We start from the raw sequence: 22,607 nt of genomic DNA, 5'->3' as shown, positions 1-22,607 counted from the left end.
TTTCACATACATAAGAAAATTACGCCATAACTAACTAGGGTAGTAGTGTTCAATTACCCAAGCAATCTTGCTAGCAAAGAGTGGTTAGGAATTCCATTCCCTAGGACCTTTCTATTGTAGTTTTCACTTCATTTTCTCATATGTTTATAACTTAGATTTACTTGGCTTGCATTTATGAGTATCTAAATAATAAAGGAGTTCAAATAGTATCGGTAGTTGATCACTCTTCCCTGTGGGACTGACCCTTAATATCCTATACTCAAACATGACCTGTATACTTGCAGTTGTGTGTGGAGTATTTAGGAAGTTACAAATTTAAAACTTAAGGTAGAGATTATTTTTATATACACATCCCAAGCCTATCAGTCTGTTTATGGGAAAAGTAAGAGAGATAATATTTTGGTTCCAACACTACCCTCATATTATCATTTTTATGAAGATTACCAAGAGAGAGTGCCCGCACATCGCGCAGATGTTTGGTGCCTGTGATTAAAAAGAATTTTTCAGTAGTTGAAACGAATATAAAAAAACTCATGCACATTAAGTGACAATAGTATTGATAGGTGAGCAAGTGAATAGAGATAAGAGGAAGATAACAATGCATATCAAGTAATATTAATAATATTGTTGCAGATAACAACACATATAAGTAATATTTAGAGAAACAGCTACCAATAGATAATAGAATAGTTCAAAGGACATTAAGTATGTCTACTTATTTAGAGATAGTAATAGTACTAGGCTTATTTAGATACTCTAATGAGCAACCTTAAGTACTCATTGTTTCTTGGTGATCCTTTCATTTTGTTTTACAGGTGTTATTTTAGTCAAAGGTGTGTTACTGGACTTCGCAGAAGAGGAGGCTTCCATATTAGTCAGTGTTTAGGGAGTCACCAGAAGAGGAGATGTTATTTGAGTCAGTTTTAGGAGTCACACCAAAAGAACCACCCACAAGAACAATAAAATTAAGTAACAAAACTCACCTCAAGCTAAATCACCACAAAGAGCTTCAACTGAAGATCATTCTAGAACGCTAAGTGTAAAGGCTGCAAAAATAGCCCAATCTCAGAAGCTGAAAAGGGAGAAACTAAAAAATGTGAACGAGGAGTCATTGGAACAACCATAACCGATGCTCAAACATTAATTCATTAACATACCCACATTTTTGGCAATTTAATTGAGATGTAAATAGCAAAGAAATGGGTTGTTTCCGACATCAAACATGAGTCAATAACCTCGAACGGTTAGTTATACCATCGGGTTTTTGTTTTAACTGCACAACAAATATCACACTTCAATTAAATGTGTCTATAACACCATTTCGGTAATTACACTAACACAAGCTTATATGACTTGTACCCAAAGCAAAAACGATAGTAAAATAATCCCACATTCCAGATATCTCTATAAATAAAAGTTTTAAATGTACAAACATGAGGACATGGTCGTAAACATACCCAAACACGCGCTGCCATCAGTTGTACCAAAAGCTTAACAAAACTACACATTATTCTACATTTTCAAAATGCCCCTATCCATACGGTTGAAATTCAAAACTCCTCTTTGACCATAACTCATTCTTATATAGTATAAGGATATCAACAATGAAAATTAAAGTAAAGCTAAAACATAAAGGTGACTTCATAAATGCACAAAGAGAAAAGTCACAGCAACACATATGGGAAAGAAAGGAAAAAACAAATTACAAAACCAATGTATGGGAATTTTATGAAGGTATATTTGAAAAAACAAATTGAAAACTATGTGTTAAGTGCTTGATTAGTGGATGCATAAAATTTAAGAAAAAATTATCAAGACAGCCAAAAAGCTTCAAATAATTCATCTAGACATTCAATAATACGTACCACCATTCCAACAAAAGAAGAGGAAAATATAAGCTTAAATTCAAAATATTTTTTCCTTGAAAAAAATAATCATTCTATTACCAATTATGATGACCCCACCTGCCCCTAGGGCGTACTTTAAAATTTTGCGGACCACTTGCCTAGCTCCCCCCAAGACTCACTATAATAAATTCTCAAATTAACCTTTCAACCTTCCAAAATAACATCCGAGTTCTATAATTTAATCAAAATTTAAACTTAATTACAAACCAAAAGTGAGACATAAGATACACCATCAAATATCAAAATACAATCTGTCTACCAAAATTACATGTGCAAGAGGATCATTATACACAAGATTGAGCTTACCCGCTCCGGATCTCAAATCCTGTAAGGAAAACAAATTAATGAGATGAGCTTATGCCTAGTGAGGTTTCCAAACAAGCACCCAAGCGAAACATGAAACACCGCAATTTGGCATTGGCAGTATAGCACATTGGATAAAATAACAACAATTAACCATTCAAATCATGGAAATATTAAATTTAACAATTTCACATACTTTGTATGGTGATAACCCGTCTTAAGGTATTAGTTAAGCATTCAAGAAGCAAGAATTCAATCATTTAAAGGATACGAGCTCACTTAGAGCCATTTCATTCATCATTACTACTCCTTCGCCCATCACTTCCTTACAACCTCCAAAATTTGATTACTCTACCTGACTTCATGGTAATACTCGAATATACCAAAACAGTAGCTTAGGGTTACCAACCTACCCGACCAAGTCCTACACTGGCTCGAATAAGCTAACGACGAAGGGCAAGGCCTAGTTCAGTCGATGCGATAAAGTGCACATGGCTTGCATTCATGCACAAGTAATATTCAATTATTTTACCATTGTAAAATTCACATTCACTAAGGTCGAGTGCGGTAAAGTACACACTCATCTATAAATTGAAATACATTTAACTGTCAAACAAGCCAATAACAACATAATAAAGGCATTTAATTCACAGAACACAATGAACACTCACCGTTAAAGATCGATTAAGCTTCATTTTCTAGGTTAAACCCTTCATCACTCTCAATTCCTGAGGTAAAATACAACCACAATCATTTAGGTATTCTAGCTTTTCACAAGTTCTCTCCTTTGTGAGAGTTTTCCCTCTCTCTCGGTAGAAGTGCCTTTTCTCATTCTGAGAGTTTAACTTTTCAAAACTTTTAAACCTTCAAAACTTTTCAAACTTCCACAAGATATGTCTGAAACCCAAATCCCAATCTATGACTGGGATTTAGAAGTAACTTCTTGAGCTTTTATGATGCTTTTGCATTAGCTGTTTAAAGCATGAGAAACCCCTTATCCTATTACTTTAGCTTTTTGGTTCATTTATGAACTTTGACCTTCATCTGATCCAAAAAAAAAAGTCAATTTGAAGAGATAGATGGTGGTTGCGGCTTTATAGTCTTAGAAAGAGGTGGAAGCTGTGACAACCCTACTTTCCCCAAAGACGAACCAGAAGGGTTAGCAGACCGCCTGCCCAACTCTCGCCAGAACTCACTACAATCCATAACAAGAATTACTTGAAATTTCTAAACTAACCAAAATAATGTTCCTTACACCCCCAAATAACATTTACATACATCCAAAAGCTATTACATAGGTTCGCGTGCAAAAGATTCATCATTCGGTGTCTATCTTAACTACAACCCAAAAATATATACACTATAATCATTTCTACTAAAATAAAAACTTAAAGTCTCTCAAAACATTCCAACAGTATTCTTGAGCACCCTCGGATCCAAATCCTGTTAAGGAAAACAAAACATGCGATGAGCTTACGCCCTGTGAGCATTCCAGGTAAACAGGCCAAATAAGAGAATAACACAATTTTACATGTAAACATGTTTTTCCAAATAATATAGGTTCAAATAAATCGATACTCAACTTTAGAAACTGGTAGTGAAGCAATTAATTGAAATGGGAATCTTTCAATTTAAAATACTTGATAAACAATAACATTCATGCGTGCATTCAATCATTCGTTCAAGTAAATCCAAGGATGAACAATAATTTGAACATTAAAAGAATACGGGGCTCACAGGGAGCAACATTCACCTTATAACCACCAATAAACAATCCCCTACATTTTACCACCTTATAACCTCCGAACTCCCACCTTATGTCCTCCGAAAGATCAACAATCCCCTCGTTTAACATTCACCTTATGCCCTCCGAAAAATCAACAATCCTCTCATTTAATATTAAACATTAAACATTGTACTCAAGGCCTTTCGGCAAAGAGTTTTGAGCTTTGTACTTAACATTGATAGGTTATAAATGCAAAGCTGTCCAACTGATCTGACCTCGCAAATGGCGGGTCTCGAATAGGGTGCTAGCATAGGTTAAGCTCAGTTCAACTGATGTGATAAAATACACATCGGCCTACATTTTTGCATATTTATCACGCATTCAAGCAATGTGAACATGCGCTCATAGAAAATTAATAAGACAAGAAAATCACAACAGTCATTCACTTATTAGCATGTCATTCAAAGGAGAACACTTAAGCAAATAATAGCATTTTCTCAAGTCATGCATAATCAAATAACATGCATTGGAACGCTCACCAATCAATTGCAACCCTTCACTTTAACCCCGGTTCGTCCTTTTAAACTCTCACGAGTCTTGTGGTGATATACTATATTAAAAGATTAGCAATACAAAAGCCAAAATACATGAAGAAATTGAGGTTTCAAAACTTCATTTAGAAAATGCATCAATTTACAAGTTTTATGCCCATATAACCCATCAAAATATAATATGTTCTTGTTGCAATCGAGGAGAAAACCTCATGTGCTTACTAAATCAACATTGCAAAAGTCATTTGGAGCACAAGAGCATCGATTATAGTCAAACGTTTGAAGAAATTAGAACAAGACTGTCAAAATACAAAGTTGGAAATTGTCTGACCTAAAATGATTTGAAGAAACTCATTTTGTTTCATTTAAACCTCAATTTCACTCATAAAATCAAGCTCAAAATGGTTTAACAACTCCAACTTAAAGTTGGAAATGGAAGCAAGAACAAGTTTAGAAAACATAATTTTCTCCAGTTTTGCGTGACACTGTTTGAAAAATCATATTGCAAGCTTCTTAAGTCCAAAATTTATAAACTTTATACCATTGAAAAATAGACTCAAAGGACTACAATTTTCCAGATTATATATTTGTAAGATTCTATCCATAATTCAGTCAAATTCCAGTCTCAAGTTGCTGCTTCGTCAAGTAGAAAAACAAAGCAGGTGTGAAAATTCAGTTAACTTTCAAAAATCATAGATATTCATAAGAATTGAGAAAAATTCTGAAATTTTCACGGTAGAATGCATTCTGAATCTACTTTCAAACGCAATAAGAGGAAATCAATTTGGATTTTTCTACATCAAGATATAATAGATTTTCCAAAACTGCTCAGAGTCTCCTGCGGGGGAAAATTTCCAGCAACACTCCCCTTATTTTCTTAACTTTACTCCAACAAAACTACTACTCAAACACGAGTAAATTCCCAAAAAGAGGTATTTTTTAATTTAACTTCCCAAAGGGTGGTGATTTTTTAGCTTCTTCCCAAAGGATGAAAAACGTATCCAAGAAATGCGTTTTTTCACATAAAAACGCATTCTTCAAATGCGTTATTTTAACAAAAAAATAAACCAAGTAGTTGAAAAAAAATAACGCATTTGAAGAATGCGTTTTTATGTGAAAAAACGCATTTCTTGGATACGTTTTTCATCCTTTGGGAAGAAGTTAAAAAATCACCACCCTTTGGGAAGTTAAATTAAAAAGTCCCTCTTTTTGGGAATTTACTCACTCAAACACACATACATAACATCCACTTCTAGGGTAAGGTTAAACCAAGTTCCTTGAGCACAAATCTCACCAAAACAACACAAAAATCCTCACAAAATTGAAGCTAAAAATTCGGCTAGCCCAAGCATAAATTCCAACTTGTGATTGTTCAATTTTTTTTTACTTCATGTGTACCAAGTTAACTAAGCTTACTTTAACCATGATTCGCTAACACAACCAAGAAAACCTCACCTAATACACCTAACCATACATCAAACACATAGAAGGCATAACATAAACCCATGATCTAAGCTTCAAAAACAAGAACCCATCATTGAACATGTAAATATTATTTCTCCAAATATCCTTTCTTCTTGTATTAAATATATGCAATGATTTACTGTCAAGATTCTTAAAGAGAATATTAGATTTATTAGTAATTCTTCCAAGTTACCACTTATTTTTTTAACAAAATAAAATTAGGTGTTAATCACAGCGAATTGACAGTATTGACTTTGAATTACAATTAGACATTGTAAATTTTCTTATTAGAAATTTGCTGAGAGAATTATTCATATTCGTATGATACATTACTATTCATCTTTCTATACATTCATTAGGGAATCGAATAAATTTGGCACTTCATAATTAAACGTTAGACACCACTTACACTTCTTAATCAAACGGACTTGAATGGTCATGCTCAACAACTTAAAACACTATCACAATAGAGAATTTAATAAGTGTATTGCCAAATATCTTTTGAATTTTTTTTAAGCAGAAGACGGGTAGGACTTAAGTATCGGAAAATTTTATACTCAATCATAAAAAATTCTTAAATGATCAAGCAATAAGACTTGCAGGATACAGGAATATGTGTATATGCATAAAAGAAAATCAAGAGTGGTCGTCCATTGCATGTATTTTAGTAAAATCTAAAGGAGTTTCAATTGTTGGATTTCTGCATGGTTGCCAATACCTGTATGCATTTTTGTAAGACAACTCAAAACTTACAAAGAAAAATTGGGCGGCACATAAAAGTATTACAACAGATGAAGGAAAATAGAAAACAGTAGAGAGAAGGAGAAATAGCTCGTTATAGACAACCTATCACATCTCGGTTTGGCCTACGAGAAAATAACATTGTGGATGCATCTCGGTTTGGTGCTGTTAACATTTCACCAAGCTCTCTTGTGAAAACTCGAAATTGTTCTGACCCAAAAATCCATCTAAGTCAAGCAAAGCGAAAAGTTTGGCAGACAACTCTCCGGGCATGCTATTTGGCAGTATCCTTTGGTAAGAAAATGGAGAATTGGTTGGAGCAGTTATCTCTCTCTGAAGCATTTTTAGATATCTGGCACAGACGCTGAAAATTTGATTAGTTCCTTAAAAGTCTGATTTAATATAATAAATTTGCTGGAATTTGTACTCAGGTGGCAGCTGGTAGGAAGGCAGGGCGAAGCTCAGCTTCAGCTGTTGGCCGCAGCTTCTACAGTCAGTCTCAACTATTAAATTCCATAAAAGATTGCTTGTCAAGAAGGGGTAAAGTAAATTCAATAGGGGAAAAAAGAGCATAAGAAAAACTTCTTTTGTCTTAAATAATTAACTAACATTCAATACTTAAGCTAAAACGTTTCTTTTTTCAAGCTGCTGCATTTATTCATGTGTTGACAATCATTCACGGCTTGTGCTATTATCATTTGACAAATTATTATACTTATCTTATACTTGAAGGGGGAAAAAACGCTGTGTCTGAAGTGAAAGAAAGAATGGGGGAAAAAGGCTGAAAGGATTTTTGCTTTATAATGAAAAATAGAACATGAGGATTCTGGCTGTTACTTATTTTCCAACCTGTTAGCTGATTCTTTCGCAATCATTTAGATTAAGCTGACCAAAATCGGTTATTAAAAAAAAAAAAAAAACCAAGACAAAAGTTCATGTGAATTTCTTTAAAAATTCTCCTCTGCTTTTCTTGCAGGTTATTCAGGAGTTTGGAACGAGGTTATTAATCATTTCAGGGGATAACTTATGGAATTCCGTCAGTTAATGTCAAAGCTCATCCAATTCCAGAAAAATAAGAGGTTCTTCTATATGGATACTGAGAGGTTCTTCGATATGGATATTGAGAAATTGTGCGAGAGATTTTTAAAACCGCACCCATTGGAATTGCCATTGCCAGATGTTGGGGACAACCAAATTTATTTCATCGTCAAAGGCCTCATGAATTGCCTTAAGTTGAGAGCAAGACTTGATCAAGATATGATTGACCTAACCGAAGACCTTCTACAGAAGCCGAAGTTGTCAAAAAATATACTTGACCTTGCTACAATGCTGATATATCTCTTGGCTCACTATACATTCATGATCATAAATGCTAAATGGCTGAGAAAAGTATATTTGTCTTATTTTGACCAAAGGGTGCCCCGTGACATCCAGTTTCAAATTTCTCAACTGCATCGCAAAATTGAGCTTGTTGATCCCCAATTTCATGCAACTTCTGTACACGTCATGAAAGATTTGCTGAAAGCTTCACAAGAACTATCAAGGTCACCACTCACTTTTGCTCTGGAGAAGAACAAGTATATAGCGGAGGAATTTGTTGACTCTCTCCTTGGTACTCTTAGGCAGATACTAGATTGTCATGTCACTTCTATGGTCCCTGTGCAGGATCATATTCTGAATCTCCATGAGGGAGCAAAGTCAATCAGTATCCTTCTCCATGTGAAGCAAGAGAATTTCAATGCGCTACCTGACAAAATGAAGGATCATATTGGAGTTGTGATCATTGATTTAGGAATCGTAATTTGCTCCATTTCAGTGAATGAAATAAAACATGGCTTGGCAAAGGGAACAGATCTTGCTATTTCTCGTTTGGTGAAAGAGCTCCAATTTGTGATGCAAGAAGTTGCACAAACGCATCCGCCAACATCATCATCACTTAGATTCCCTATGACTAACGAGCTGGCCTCTATTGATTTCTTCTTAGAGAATCTCCAGGAAATAGCAACTTTTGAGGCCGGTTCAATTGCTTTTCCAAAGGATCAAATCCAAAGAATCCAAGAAGATCTTGTATTCTTAAGATCTCTTCTAGGGAAAACTATGAAGCAGCGCAACCAAAATGGAAAATTCCAAGCTCTTTGGGATCGTATTATGGAAGTGGCATACAAGGCAGAGTTAGTCATCGACTCTATTGTGCTTGGGGATAGACTTGAATGTTTGAATACTGCTGCTGGAGATATCAAGCATATGAAGACTGAGGCCCTTAAAGTCTCTGACAGCATCAGGAATGACGATAAAGCTCAGAGAGTTGCCAACAACTACATTCACTTCAAATCACAACTCAGTACCCCAACACTGAATGAAGTTCTGGTGGGTCTTGATGAAGAGGTAAAGACAATTGCAGATAGACTTACTAGGGGTTCAAAACAGCTAGATATTGTGTCAATTGTGGGTATGGCTGGACTTGGTAAGACAACATTAGCCAACACAATTTACCATCACCCTTCAATTTTAGGCCACTCCCATATTCGTGCTTGGTCTACTATTTCTCAAGTATACAGTAAGCACAATATGTTAGTGCAGATTTTGTCCAGTATTGGTAAGGGAAGTCATGATCAATATCTTGAGATGAATGAGGGTGATTTAGTTGTGATGCTCTTCCAGGGTTTGAAGAGAAATAGGTATCTTATCATTTTGGATGATGTGTGAGACATTGGGGCATGGAATTTGTTGGAAAGATCATTGCCAAATGATGCAAATGGAAGCAGGATTCTGTTCACCAGTAGGATTGAGAATTTGTCTTTGCAATTTAAACTTGATAGCAAGCCTCACCATCTCTGCCATCTTAGTGATAAAGAGTCTCTTGAATTGATTCAGAGGAAGATATTTGGCAAAGAAGATTGTCCTCCAGCACTAATCAAAGTTTTAATGCAAGTTGCAAATAAGTGCAATGGGCTACCTCACACAGTTGTCATTTTTGCTGGAATTCTTTTGAGAATTGAGCCAGATTGCTGGCAAGAATTTGCAGACAGTCTCAGTTCCAACACTTCTAATAGCACTGAACCTGATACGAACAAGAGGAGCCATTGGAGTAAGGCCATGAGTTTTTCTTGGCTGGTTGTGAGCATTTTCAAACTAGCCAAGAGACATGAGCACCGAATCATAGTAATCATGACGTATGCAAGTATCATTCAATCTAAGAGGGCCAATATGTGGTGACATTAGATTTGGGGTTCATACTACCAACCCTTGTAGTATCATCCATTTCCATCCAGATTTGAGGACAAATCCTTCTCAAGTGGAGAGGATTGATGTGTGCACGGACCTTAGCCCAAGTAATGATCCAATTCGAGTTCTATTGGGCCCAGTCACACGTGCACGGACCAAGCGCTTCAAAGAGTCCCTTCAAGCTCTTGTGCGAAATGTTCAAGACCAACAAGGAGTCCATCGGGATATTGAAGGCTTGGAAGGTGATAATCAAGTTGTCTACATGATGATCCAAGCCCACGAAGAGAGCCCATGAAGGGTTGGTCGACTAGGCCCTAGGCCTTAGTGTTAGGTTCAATTGTTAGAGTTGGATTAGAATAGTTTATTTGAGTCATGGGCCGGCCCACCTTGTCCAAGGAGTGGCCGACCTTCCTTATCTAGTTTTTTAGGGTTTCATTAGCCCCTTAGCCTATATAAAGGCTCACTTTGTACGGTTAACGGGTACACAATTTTCGTAATAAAATTCTGATTTGTTTCTCTTCAATTATTGAGAGCATTCGATCCTTTACTTGCTTTTGGCAAGGGTTCTTGAGCAATCTCGCGAAGGTCCTTGATTGTTCTACTGATCTATCCATTAGAGTAATCACCTCTGTTAGAGTCGTCGTTCTACTACCCTTCAACCAATTCGTGCCGTCCGTTTTGGTTTTAGGTCCCGTAATCCAAGCATTGGACAACCTCGCTAGATCATTGGGCAAGCATGCTACGTGTCTTGAAACGAGTTGATCGAGAACAGTATCAGTTGGCTTCAGAGCTTAGGTGGAGGTATCTTTCGTTATATCCTTGTGTATCCTTGTTTTTGTAGTTGTGTCGTAGGATTTTTGTGTTTGTCCACTGCCTTGTTAAAAAAATGAAGAAAAAAAAATGAAAAATGACACTGTTCACGTTACTGTTCATTTGAGCACGAAATCTGTTGGTGTGTTATCCCTTTCGTGTTTGTGTCTAGTTTGTCGATAATTTCTATCCAAAATTTGCCGTAAGATTGTGTTCCCAAATCTGTCTTGGTCGTTAGTCATTACTTGAGCAACAAGAAAACAAGTAGGGCGGCAGCTAGGGTTTCATTTGCGCTAGGGTTTCTTTGTTTCAAATCTATCCAAGTATTGCTTGCTTTATCCAAGTTGTTTACTAAATTTTTCGAAGTCAATTAGGAGACTAAGTAAAGCACTTGGATGACTCTTTTCTCACTTGGACACTCTCCTACATTCTCTCCTACATTTTAGGAACACTCGCCTACATTCTCTCCTACATTTTAGGAACACACTTCTACATTTTAGGAAGATAATTTTCATTGAGATTCCATTCACACTAGCGCATCCATCAAATCTGTCCAAGACTTCCCTTGAAATTCCAGCCACTTAAACGTTGCAATCCTGGAGTACTTGGAGAGAAGTTGATTGAAAACTCATTGAGGAATTCCATTTCTTCATGGGGAACAATCTGTGACTTGAGAAGTGTCGTGAGAGCATTAGAGTGACATCCACATACACGAGTGTGAGTGGATACACGTAAGGGAGCATGAAAGGCAATATCTTCGGTTTCGTTGCTAACTTTTTGCAGGTTCCCTCATACGTCATGGCGAGTACAAGACGCATAAACGTTAATCCACAACATTGTCTTCCTGATCCTAAAGGAGTCAAAGAAGTGGCATTACGTGGTGTATATGAGCAATTGGATCTCGTCAAATCTCAGTTGCTTGGTTGGTTTTATACTCATTGCAGTGTCAAAGATAAAATATGTAGCTTGGCCATTGATGAGAGTTGTGAAATCAACCTTGCAAGTGCTATCATGGTTGAGAAATTAAATCTTTTAACCATTGATCATCTTCAACCGTACAAGTTGATGAGTACTCATGGTGTTGTTTGGATTACTAAGCACACACTTGTACCTATTCAAATCGGCAAATATGTGGATGAGGTGTTGTGTGATGTAGTCCCAATTCAAGTGACACATGTGTTGTTGGGCAAAGCATGGTTGTCGAGGATAGAAGTTAAATATGATGGACATACTAATAAGTATTCCTTTTTATTTAATAGTTGTTGTTTTGTACTTGTATCACTTACTTATGACCAGCTTTGTATTGATCTAGCATACATGAAAAGTGAGCTTGAGCGTTATAAAATGGAGAAAAAGCTAGATGAGGGAATTGTGCCTGACGAGGTAAAACCCGAGGGAGTTGAAAGTAATGAGATGAAAGGGTCAGCTGTTGAACTAGAAAAAGAGATCGAAAAATCTGATGAGATGGGTGGTAAAAAGGAAGAAAAGAGAGAAAGTGGGCTGATCTTGAGCAACCCGGTGAAGGCCTATTATTTTCCTAACGAACTTACCTTTGCTTTGTTTAGTGTTTCTTCTTTTATACAGAACAAGCAAAGGCACGTTGAGCTGATCTTGGTATGTTCCATTCCAAAATCAATTGTAGACCTTGCAAGCCTCTATGGAGTTGGTACTACAAGAGTTAAACCCCGTTGGTATCCATTCATAGAACAATGTCAACTCCAATCAGTCCACACCAAAGGGGAGTTAATTCGAGCTCATCTTGAAGGGAATACTCCACATTTTGGGGATGGTTGTGTACCAAGGGTTCGTTTAAAGAACAAGTACCTCAATGACCATTATGATTTTCGTCTTGCTCTTAGTCCACATGAAACTCCAACATCACCAAATCCGCCTTGGGGCCTTGCAAGTGTGTTCGGACCGGAGTTCGATTTCATGGGATACACTTCACACCACTTTGAGGACCCTTACCTCATGACCACAAACAATCAAGTTGAGCATACATTGAAGATGGTTTGTGAGATTCAAGGTTCGACAAGGGTTATTTTCCAACTTAGCACGTGGGTTTTGCATTGGATGACATCCATAGCCATCATAACAAGATTGAGTCAAAGGCATGCAACTCGTCTTGTCACCATTCGTGCTTCAATTTGTGGGCAAATTGCTTTCAAGAGGAGAGGAATGATACGAACAAGAGGAGCCATTGGAGTAAGGCCATGAGTTTTTCTTGGCTGGTTGTGAGCATTTTCAAACTAGCCAAGAGACATGAGCACCGAATCATAGTAATCATGACGTATGCAAGTATCATTCAATCTAAGAGGGCCAATATGTGGTGACATTAGATTTGGGGTTCATACTACCAACCCTTGTAGTATCATCCATTTCCATCCAGATTTGAGGACAAATCCTTCTCAAGTGGAGAGGATTGATGTGTGCACGGACCTTAGCCCAAGTAATGATCCAGTTCGAGTTCTATTGGGCCCAGTCACACGTGCACAGACCAAGCGCTTCAAAGAGTCCCTTCAAGCTCTTGTGCGAAATATTCAAGACCAACAAGGAGTCCATCGAGATATTGAAGGCTTGAAAAGTGATAATCAAGTTGTCTACATGATGATCCAAGCCCACGAAGAGAGCCCATGAAGGGTTGGTCGACTAGGCCCTAGGCCTTAGTGTTAGGTTTGAGTCATGGGCCGGCCCACCTTGTCCAAGGAGTGGCCGACCTTCCTTATCTAGTTTTTTAGGGTTTCATTAGCCCCTTAGCCTATATAAAGGCTCACTTTGTACGGTTAACGGGTACACAATTTTCGTAATAAAATTCTGATTTGTTTCTCTTCAATTATTTAGAGCATTCGATCCTTTACTTGCTTTTGGCAAGGGTTCTTGAGCAATCTCGTGAAGGTCCTTGATTGTTCTACTGACCTATCCATTAGAGTAATCACCTCTGTTGGAGTCGTTGTTCTACTACCCTTCAACCAATTCGTGTCGTCCGTTTTGGTTTTAAGTCCTGCAATCCAAGCATTGGACAACCTCGCTAGATCCTTGGGCAAGCATGCTACGTGTCTCGAAACGAGTTGATCGAGGACCGTATCAGAACCATTGGAGCTGAGCTATATTCATTTACCCAAATATTTGAAGCCATGCCTTCTTTACTTAAGTGCATTTCGGGAAGACCAAGACATTCCTGTCCAAATGTTGTCATGGCTTTGGATCTATGAAGGGTTTGTCCAAAAGATAGAAGGGAAGATATTAGAGGACGTTGCAGAAGACTACTTGAAAGATTTGATTGGAAGAAGTTTAGTAATGGTAACCAAACAAAGAACTCTAGCTGGTGCCCAAATTTGCTGACTTCACGATTTGGTACATGAGTTTGTTGTGGCAAAGGGCAAAAAAGAAAGTTTTCTACAGATTTCATATGGAAGTAATGACCTTTTACAGATCTCAAATTGGGGTGATGACCTTTCTACTTCTACTGGACCCTGCCCCCACCGACTATGTATGTACTTGTTGAGCGAAAAGGAGCTTGAGATGTCGAGGCCATTTTTTCCCAGACTACGTTGTTTGCTCTACTTTGGTTATGCTTCTACAAGTTCAGAAGAGCTACATGATGGCCCCTTTTGGTTTCTAAAATCAAAACCTCTTAGAGTTTTAGATTTTAGGGATATGTGAATTTCTGGCAATTTTCCAAGGAATTATTATTGCTTGTTCACCTAAGATACTTGGCAATTAGCTTGCGGTATCCGACATCCATTCCATCCGCAATAGACAACCTCTCAAGGTTACATACATTTCTGGTAGGATGCAATGACGTTGCTTGGTTGCCTAATACTATCTGGAACATTAAGGCACTAAGACATCTAAGGAGAACAGAGTCTCCACAGCCTGGTGGTTCGACACTGAGACAGCAAAGGAATAAAACATTCCCGTCGAGTGGTTTTATGTTACCCACTGGTGATGTTGAAAACTCCCCGGATCTAGATCATTTAGGCACTCTTAGCCTTGCAATTGACTGCTCTCATGGACGATTGCAGAAGATACTGAAAAAGTTACCACACATTCGCAAGCTAAAATGTGTGCATGGATATTATCATTCATATGCTCGTCCATATGATGAAGATCGGAATGGGATTCTCAAGCTGGACAGTTTGAGTCAAATAGAATCACTTCAACTGCATTGCTTTTACCACTGCAAGTTTGAATTCCCGTTGAATTTGAAAAAGTTCACTCTCTCACACAATAAATGGTCGTGGAGTGAAATTTCAACAATTGAAAAGTTGCCCAATCTTGAAGTGCTTAAATTATTAAAGAAGTCCTTCATGGGGGAAATATGGGAAATGCAAGAAGGGGAAATGCATTGCTTTGCCCCTGAGCTTGTACTCACTGAACGTAAAAGGATAAGGAGGTTTATTCAGGGGTTAAATGTAGAAATCTAAGAATCCCTCGCAGCAGCCCAGATTACCACTTTTACGGATGCCTTGGATAAGACACAGAGGGTAGAAAATGCTAAATCTCAATCTAAGGCATTTCATGCTAGAAAGAGGGGTAACCCAAGTGATATCCCTAAACCGTATGAGAAATCTACCCAACCCCTTAATATGGGAAAAAGGGTTGGAGGAGTGAAGATGCATGAAAAACTCGGGGAAACTCCATCAAGCAAAGTCCCGCCAAAAGGAAATAGAAGTAGACGAGGTCAACAAAAAGGAAAATCTCAAATTGATCAAGCCGTGACTCCTCATGTAACTTGTGGATACTGTGGTCAGATTAACCACACTGAGGCCGAGTGCTGGAGAAAACAAGAAAAATGTCTGAGCTGCGGCAGTACCGAGCATAAGTTTTCGAATTGCCCTAAAGCTTCTAAGGGAAAAGGAAATTCTCAACAACCCAATAAATCCATGGCAAAATCAGTCGAGTGCCAGAGTGAGTGATTAATGCTAATGATTGTAAGAGGGACCCAAGTAGTAGAAACTCTATGAGTAGGGGTAAATCTAACTCCACTCGACAAATAAGGATTGTAGGTTTACCCTAGCATAGACTGGCACTTTTAGAGGTTGTAATCTTTTGTATAAGGGATGACATTTTTCTGATGTATATTATGACTTAACACGTTTTGATTTTGTTGATTCCCCTTTTCTTTTGAAATGATTTGATGAACTTATTATAACTTAGTGTAACCATGACAATCTTTTTGGCATATGAAAATCTAATTGATTTTACGGTTTATATGTATATGTAACCTGTTGTTCCATATCTCAAGACCTGTAATAAGATCATGAATGGCACTTGAGAATAGTTAAGTTCCATAAGTGTGAGTTTTGAATGGGAGAAGTAAAAGAGATGAAAATTGGTCAAGTAATAAAGGACCAGTAAAGATTTTGATCGAAAAGTGAAGAGGTTAAAAACGCAAACAAGTCGCTCTAACAAAGGTTTTATAGAGATATTATGGAGTCGAAGAAGCAATTTGAGAAGTTAAAGAGGAGAAAAAAAAAGATGTATTTGGAGTTATTCATAAATCAAGGTATGAATTTCGAGAACAAAATTCTTTTAAGGAGGGAAGGATGTGAAGACCCAAAATTTCGCTTATTTTAATGGCTTAATAAATTGTCTATTCACCCGTTTTCTCCAAATAAATTTATTTTAACCATTTTAAATTCAATTTTATGGAACCATGCCTCATTACACTATTAAAACATCCTGTTAGCAAATTAATTTTTTTTGTGACTCGATTATCGAGGAATAAGTGAATATATATATTTTTCGAGATAATATTTGATTCGACAGTGCAACAATCTTGGAGGATTAGGAATGATTACTAGCAGGTTAAGACAAGTTAATTGAGAGCTTAGATGTGATTGATTTAAATAAATTTTTATTATGCGTACGTCGATAATTCCTCAAAAGTTGTACCGCATGACAAATTGGAGACTTGAAAAATTAATACTAGACTTGTGTGAGAACTCACAAATTTTCTTATTTTAAACTCCTAATTCTAGCTCATTTAATTATTTATTTGACCAATTGCCCCGAATATTATTTTCTAATCTTTTTAGACCTAATTACATGGATCTATAGCTTAGTTATATTTTTAAAGTGACTTGTTTCAAAATTTAATTTTTGGAAGTTCGTTAAGTGTGAATAGTGAATGCGCGGTTGGAAATAATAATTGAATCGATGATACAATAAGCCTGAAAATTTGGAGACTTGTACCATAGTCTTAAAATAGGTATTTTATGTTTAAGTGTTCAAATGTTAGTTAGTTATACTATCGTTATAAGAATTTCTTAGAAATTTCATTTTATTGCGTTTAAATCGGAAGTACGCGTTTTTACGCGCGCGATTAATTGAGGGACTTAAGACCATTACTTTTAGACTATTAAGAGTGAATAATAATAGTATGAATACAAGTGCATTAGAGGTTTAGTGCACTAGTGAAACAAACTCGAGAAGAATCGAGCACGAAACGCACGCGCGCGCGCGAGAAAAAAGAGTTGACTTTTGGAGTAATTCTTGTCCACAAATTTATAAGCTTCACAAGGAAGCTTCTTCATCAGCAATGCCACTCTTCTTCTTCCTTGTTCCAGCCATGCACCAAGAGAAGAAAAACAACCCAAAGCTCTCCAAACTTCTTGCTTCATTCCTTCATCAAATCATCACACAACTTCCACTTCACTTGGAGAGCAACTTAAGCTAGAAGAAGGGCATCATCTCACGGCTTTTCTTGGAGTTTTGGTGACCAAAATTTCTGGTTTTATCATCTAAAGAGGTAACAAACGATTGAACCTTCAAATCTTGATTTATGGAAGTTAGATTACACTCATGAGCTCTTGGATTCTCATGGGTAGCTTGTTATGTTGGAAAAATTGTTGGGTGGGCTCTATGAACTCCCACTCTTGGATTGATGTCTGATGTGATGCTTGATGATGGATTTAATGTTGGTTTAGTGCTCAAATTGGTAGATTAATAGTGCATAGCTAGTATAAACTTCAAGCAGTGCATGGATGTAAAGTTTTCAATTCTGCCCCTGTTATGATCGTGCCTCTTTTTGCAGAATTTTGAGGTTTTAATGGCTTGTATATGATGTTTATATATTGTATAGATGGTGTATAAAGTTTCATAAAAAAATATTGAGGTTTGGTTGGTCAAATGGATTAATCTCGCAAAGCTAGCAAACCTGGAAAAATTTCCCGGTAATGCTCAGACAGCCTCTTTGTTTTGTCCATAACTCTGTGCTCCGACATCAATATCAAGTGCCGTCAGTGGCATTTGAAACTAGACATTCCCAGCTTTCCATCGGTATAAAATACAACCTCTAATTCCGCCCGAGTATTCCGTACCAACTGTTTAAAGATGACTGTCCTGTTTCTCTGTTTCCCTGGAACGAAGTTCAGAAGCTGCAACTTGAGGCTCGAATTTGAGCTAGTTGTGTGCTGAATTTCAAAACGATTTCTTCTGTGAAATTATAGTTTTATGAATTTATTTTTCAACGTCACAAACCATGCTCAATTCTGAGTTGAATTGAGTGATTTGTGAACAAAATACGAATCCTGCCCTGTTCTTGAAAACCCTAAATTTTGGGCAGAATTGATGCTAGACTTGGTGTGGACTTGCCGATTGAATTTCTTGGAGTTAAAACACTTATCAAATGTACCATGAATGTTCCTTAGGCTTTTCGGAATGGAAAACAAAAAGCTCAAGGCAGTTTTGCCTTAGGATTTTTCGAAACTTTGGTTGTTTGGTTGACTACCTTCCCGAAAGTATTTTTCCATGAAATTTGATAGAGGGATACCCTTTATATAGGAGTATTATATTGCTAAATTGGGTACCAATCTGAGTCCATTTCACTGCTCGACTAAATTACCCAAGTTCATGACTCGAGTTTGGAAAACTCTTGTTTCACAAGAGAATTTTGGTAACTTTGAGTTGCCATATCTTAGTGCTCAAAACTCCGTTTCTCATTCTACTTATTTTGTTGTAAACTTGGATAGCAACTCTAATAGAGTTCCAAATTTCAGGGGTTAGTTCGAATCAAGTGAATTTTGCCGAATTTTCAAAGTTGGCCAAAAACCAACCTAAACCTGTTTTCATTGCCCCAAAACAGCAATTTTGAGCTAAATTTTTGATACCTTTCATTTGGAATCCTGGAAAGGTGTCTTCTAGGAATTTTTAGTACTTTCTAAGAGTTTTCCAACGGTACCAAGTTTTCTAATTTTGGACTTGTAAAGAGTGAGATACGATTCTTTCAAATGATCTCGTATCAAAACTGAAATTTCCGAATCTTAAGGAAATAGAGTTTTTCAAATTCTCCTTATTCCTTCGATATTACTTGAACGTTTTATACTTAATTTCAAAGATGAAAACTTGATTTCTCTTGTATTTTAAAACCCCACTTTTGAACCTTAGTTCGCGAGTAATTTAGGCTCATTTTAGGAAAATTTTCTAGAAATGTACAAGCGTACAATCTTTCTTGATAATTGGGGTTTATAAGTGATTATTCACTATTAATTACTCAGGCTCGCACGAGGACCTTCAAGAGGATCCTACGGTGGACACTTGAACTTCAAGTAACGTTTCTCCTTGGTTGACTTGGTGAGTGTCAAGTGCATGTTAAATGCTTATGTGATTGAGATATTAATTATACGAATGTTATACATGATACGTAAACTTGCGGAGGTGAGGGTGTACTTTATCTCCCTCGTCCTCTTTCTCGTGTAACTACGTGATACTTATTACTTGAATGAATATGATTGGTAATTGTACATGGATATTACGTGCATGAATAGTTGAAATCCTGAGAACTTGATACGTGCTTACTTGTTATCAATGACTTGAGATTTAAAAATAGAGCCGAGTGTGTACTTTATCGCACTCGTTCTCATTTGAAATAAATGACTCGTGCTTGAATTACATGACTTGATGGAAATGAAATGACTGCTTGAATGTATCAAATGCTTGAATGACATGAAATGATTAATTATGCTATGGCTGCATAAGTCGATTGGAGCGATGTCTCATCGACCTCTGAACGATAATAACTACCACACCAATTGGGTGGGAGGTACCTCTCGAATCGTCTCAGAACCCTAAAGCATTCGAAATCGATTAGAGCAATGTCTCATTGACCTCTGAACGATAGTAAGTATCACACCAATTGGGTAGGAGGTACCTCTCGAATCGTCTCAGATCTATAAACTGAACAATAGTAAGTACCACACCGATTTGGGTGAGAGGTACCTCTCGAGTCATTTCAAAAACATAAATGGAATAAGTGAAGTGCTACGAATTTGATTATCTACCTGGGTGACGGGGTGTCGTTACGAGAAGGTATTAAATTAACCTTGGGCAAAGCAATTGAAAATTAGCTCCCGAGAGCTCTTTCATCCTATTCAAGTGTGTTTATTATAAATTATGAATTACTTGAATGTATAGCTTTCATTATTGTGTAAGTAGTATTGCTATTGAACTACGTGTCTTTCATGTTTTCTTGGCCTCACGAGCATCCGTTCACCCGTTAGATTTGTTTCCTTTAACAGGAGCTGAAATGGGAGAAATTATGAAAAAGCTTACTTATTGGCTCATTTGATTAGAATTTTGAATGTATTTGTTTAGACAACTTTTGGAAGTTGTATATTTTGGGAAAAATAATTGTAAGTTTGAAATTGTGATGTAAAATTGAATATTTACGTATGGAAATGACTTCGTACTTTTATTCCGATTTTCATTATTAGTATTAGACTTTAAGTTTGAATTGAATTTGTACCGAGTCCTGGCGAGAGTTGGGCAGGCGTTCTGCAGATACCCTTGGGTTCGCCCTTGGGAAAAGTAGGGGCGTCACACATAATACCATAATTGAAGGCTTTACAGATTAAAACATGGAATTTTATCGTGTTTTTGCATTTTCTGGTCAAATTCAATATGATTTAACTTGGAATTATGACCTTATTTTCAAAACTTGAATGGCTCTGTTTGTCCATGCAGAATTATGTATACCTTTCTAGGTTCTGAACTCAAATCTTGTGCATTCTTCTGGCTGTTTTTTGTTTAAAGAAAAAAGGTTTTTGATTTGAATAGTTGCTAGAAACTGTTGGCAGTTGTAAATAAATTTTTCCCAGCCTATACACGGACAGAAACTCTTCTAATTCATTGACATATTCATTGCTAGTATGATAGTTGTTGCAAATCCTCTCTCTAATGTAGAGGTTTTCTCACTCTAAAGTAGCTGTGGTCTCTCTTGGGATAAGAGCTCACTCACCTCTTTGGTGGGAAGCTAGCTTTTTTCAAACTTTTTCAAAACCTTCTTTCTCCCGCACTCCCAGATCATGATATACCATTAGTAATTGAACGAGAGGATTTTAGATTCAAGGCTAATGGCAGCTACACTTCGTTTAAGCTAGTTAGTGCATGAAGAAAGGGAGATCAAGCGTCACAATCTTCAACTATGATAAGCTACCGCCTGGACAATGAGAGTCAGTGCTCTGTTTTCTTTGTCTTTTTAAGAGTATAAGTGAGCAACGATAATCTACCTGTGGTACTCAGTAACTATCAGCAGGCATTTTTTCTGTTTCGATCCTCTTCTTAGTGTTTCCTTCTGTCCTTTTTTAGTTCTCTATTCCTTTTTTTACTGCTTGGTCCTGGTCTTTATCTCCTGTGGGTAGAGTAGTTATACCTTCTTAAATTTGCTGAGCCTTTCCATGGAGGGTGAGCTGTTAGATATATTACAGAAGTTTTCCCTTGAAGGGAATGAGCTGGTAGGACTCACGCAGGAGGGGGAAGACTTTCAAACTGGCGTGAGAGCTTGTGAAAACAGTATCATTGGGAGAGTTTTAGGAGAAAAAGTTATCAATTTCACTGGTATTAAAAACTTTGTGGCTGTGGCCTGGGGGTATCCCAAGAATTTGTCAGTGGTGGAACTGGGACCAAATGTGTTTCAGTTTAACATACAAAACTCAGAAGATAAAGATAGAACAGTGGAGGGAGGGCCTTGGGTAATAGAAAACCAGATGCTTGTTCTCAAAAGATGGGTTGAAGGCATAGAAGATTACTATAAAGCCTTTGTGACAGCATCTCTTTGGGTACAGCTCTGGAATCTTCCAGTTCATTGGCTATCTAGGGAGATTGGAAGAAAGATAGGGGAAGTGTTTAAGGAAGTTAGAGATGTCGTAATCCTTCAGATGGGAGGCAAAGAGGGTAGGCATCTGAAGGTCTTAGTCATGGTAGATCTATCTAAACCTCTTCTAAGAGGTACTGTGGTCAGAATAGCAGGAACTGGCAAATGGATAGCTTTCAAATATGAAAGGTGTCCAGATTTCTGTTATAATTGCGAAATTGTGGGACATAGTGAAAGGTCTTGCAAAGAAAGGAGATTGCTAGGAGGGAGTACTGATGAGAATCAGTACGGTCCCTGGATGAGAGCGGGAAATATTAGGGTCTCCCCTCAGAATAAAAATGTTAGAGTCTCTGAGCATAGTGATAGACGTTACTGGTCCTTTAGGAATGGGGAGTTGATCGAACAGGAGAAAAATAAAATGCATGGCAGTCAGAGTCTGTTGGATGTTCTCAAGGCCACTGGCAGTGGGGGATGTAGTAACTAGGAATGTGAAAGAGCAGGGGAGGAAAATAGAATGGAGGGGGCTGTGGGACCTTCTACTCAAGAGGAGTCTCTTAAGGCAGTCTCTCATAATAGGAAGGAGGGTCAGGTGATAGGTGACAAGGAGGACTTAGAGCTATCTCATATTAATCAAGAAAGGGAAGACCTCCAGCTTTCTCATGTAGAGGAAGAGATGGAGGAGGATGTAGTTGAAGTAGTGCACAACCAAATCCCGGAGTCAAGGGTCTTAGAGAAAGAATCAGAGCTCGTAGTGTATCACCAGGAAACCCTAGGCGAAAATAAGA

The 22,607-nt window shown here is 37.3% G+C and overlaps 2 protein-coding genes across 2 annotated transcripts; both read left to right on the top strand.

Moving 5' to 3' along the window:
- The first annotated feature begins 7,781 nt into the window (after positions 1-7,781).
- On the top strand, positions 7,782-15,154 carry LOC140010622 (putative late blight resistance protein homolog R1A-4). The gene is made up of 5 exons (XM_072057927.1): positions 7,782-9,370; positions 9,428-9,720; positions 13,942-14,027; positions 14,160-14,341; positions 14,452-15,154. The coding sequence occupies exons 1-5, from the start codon at positions 7,782-7,784 to the stop codon at positions 15,152-15,154; spliced, it is 2,853 nt and encodes a 950-aa protein (XP_071914028.1).
- A 6,252-nt stretch (positions 15,155-21,406) lies between these two features.
- Positions 21,407-22,306, top strand: LOC113699780 (uncharacterized). Its single transcript, XM_027220124.1, has one exon. The coding sequence runs from the start codon at positions 21,407-21,409 to the stop codon at positions 22,304-22,306; it is 900 nt and encodes a 299-aa protein (XP_027075925.1).
- Positions 22,307-22,607: the final 301 nt, after the last annotated feature.

This window comes from Coffea arabica, chromosome 7c (genome assembly GCF_036785885.1).
Source record: "Coffea arabica cultivar ET-39 chromosome 7c, Coffea Arabica ET-39 HiFi, whole genome shotgun sequence".
In the NCBI taxonomy this organism is placed as follows: Eukaryota; Viridiplantae; Streptophyta; class Magnoliopsida; order Gentianales; family Rubiaceae; genus Coffea; species Coffea arabica.
Note: the sequence above shows the minus strand (reverse complement) of the source record. Positions and strands in the feature narration are given on the sequence as shown.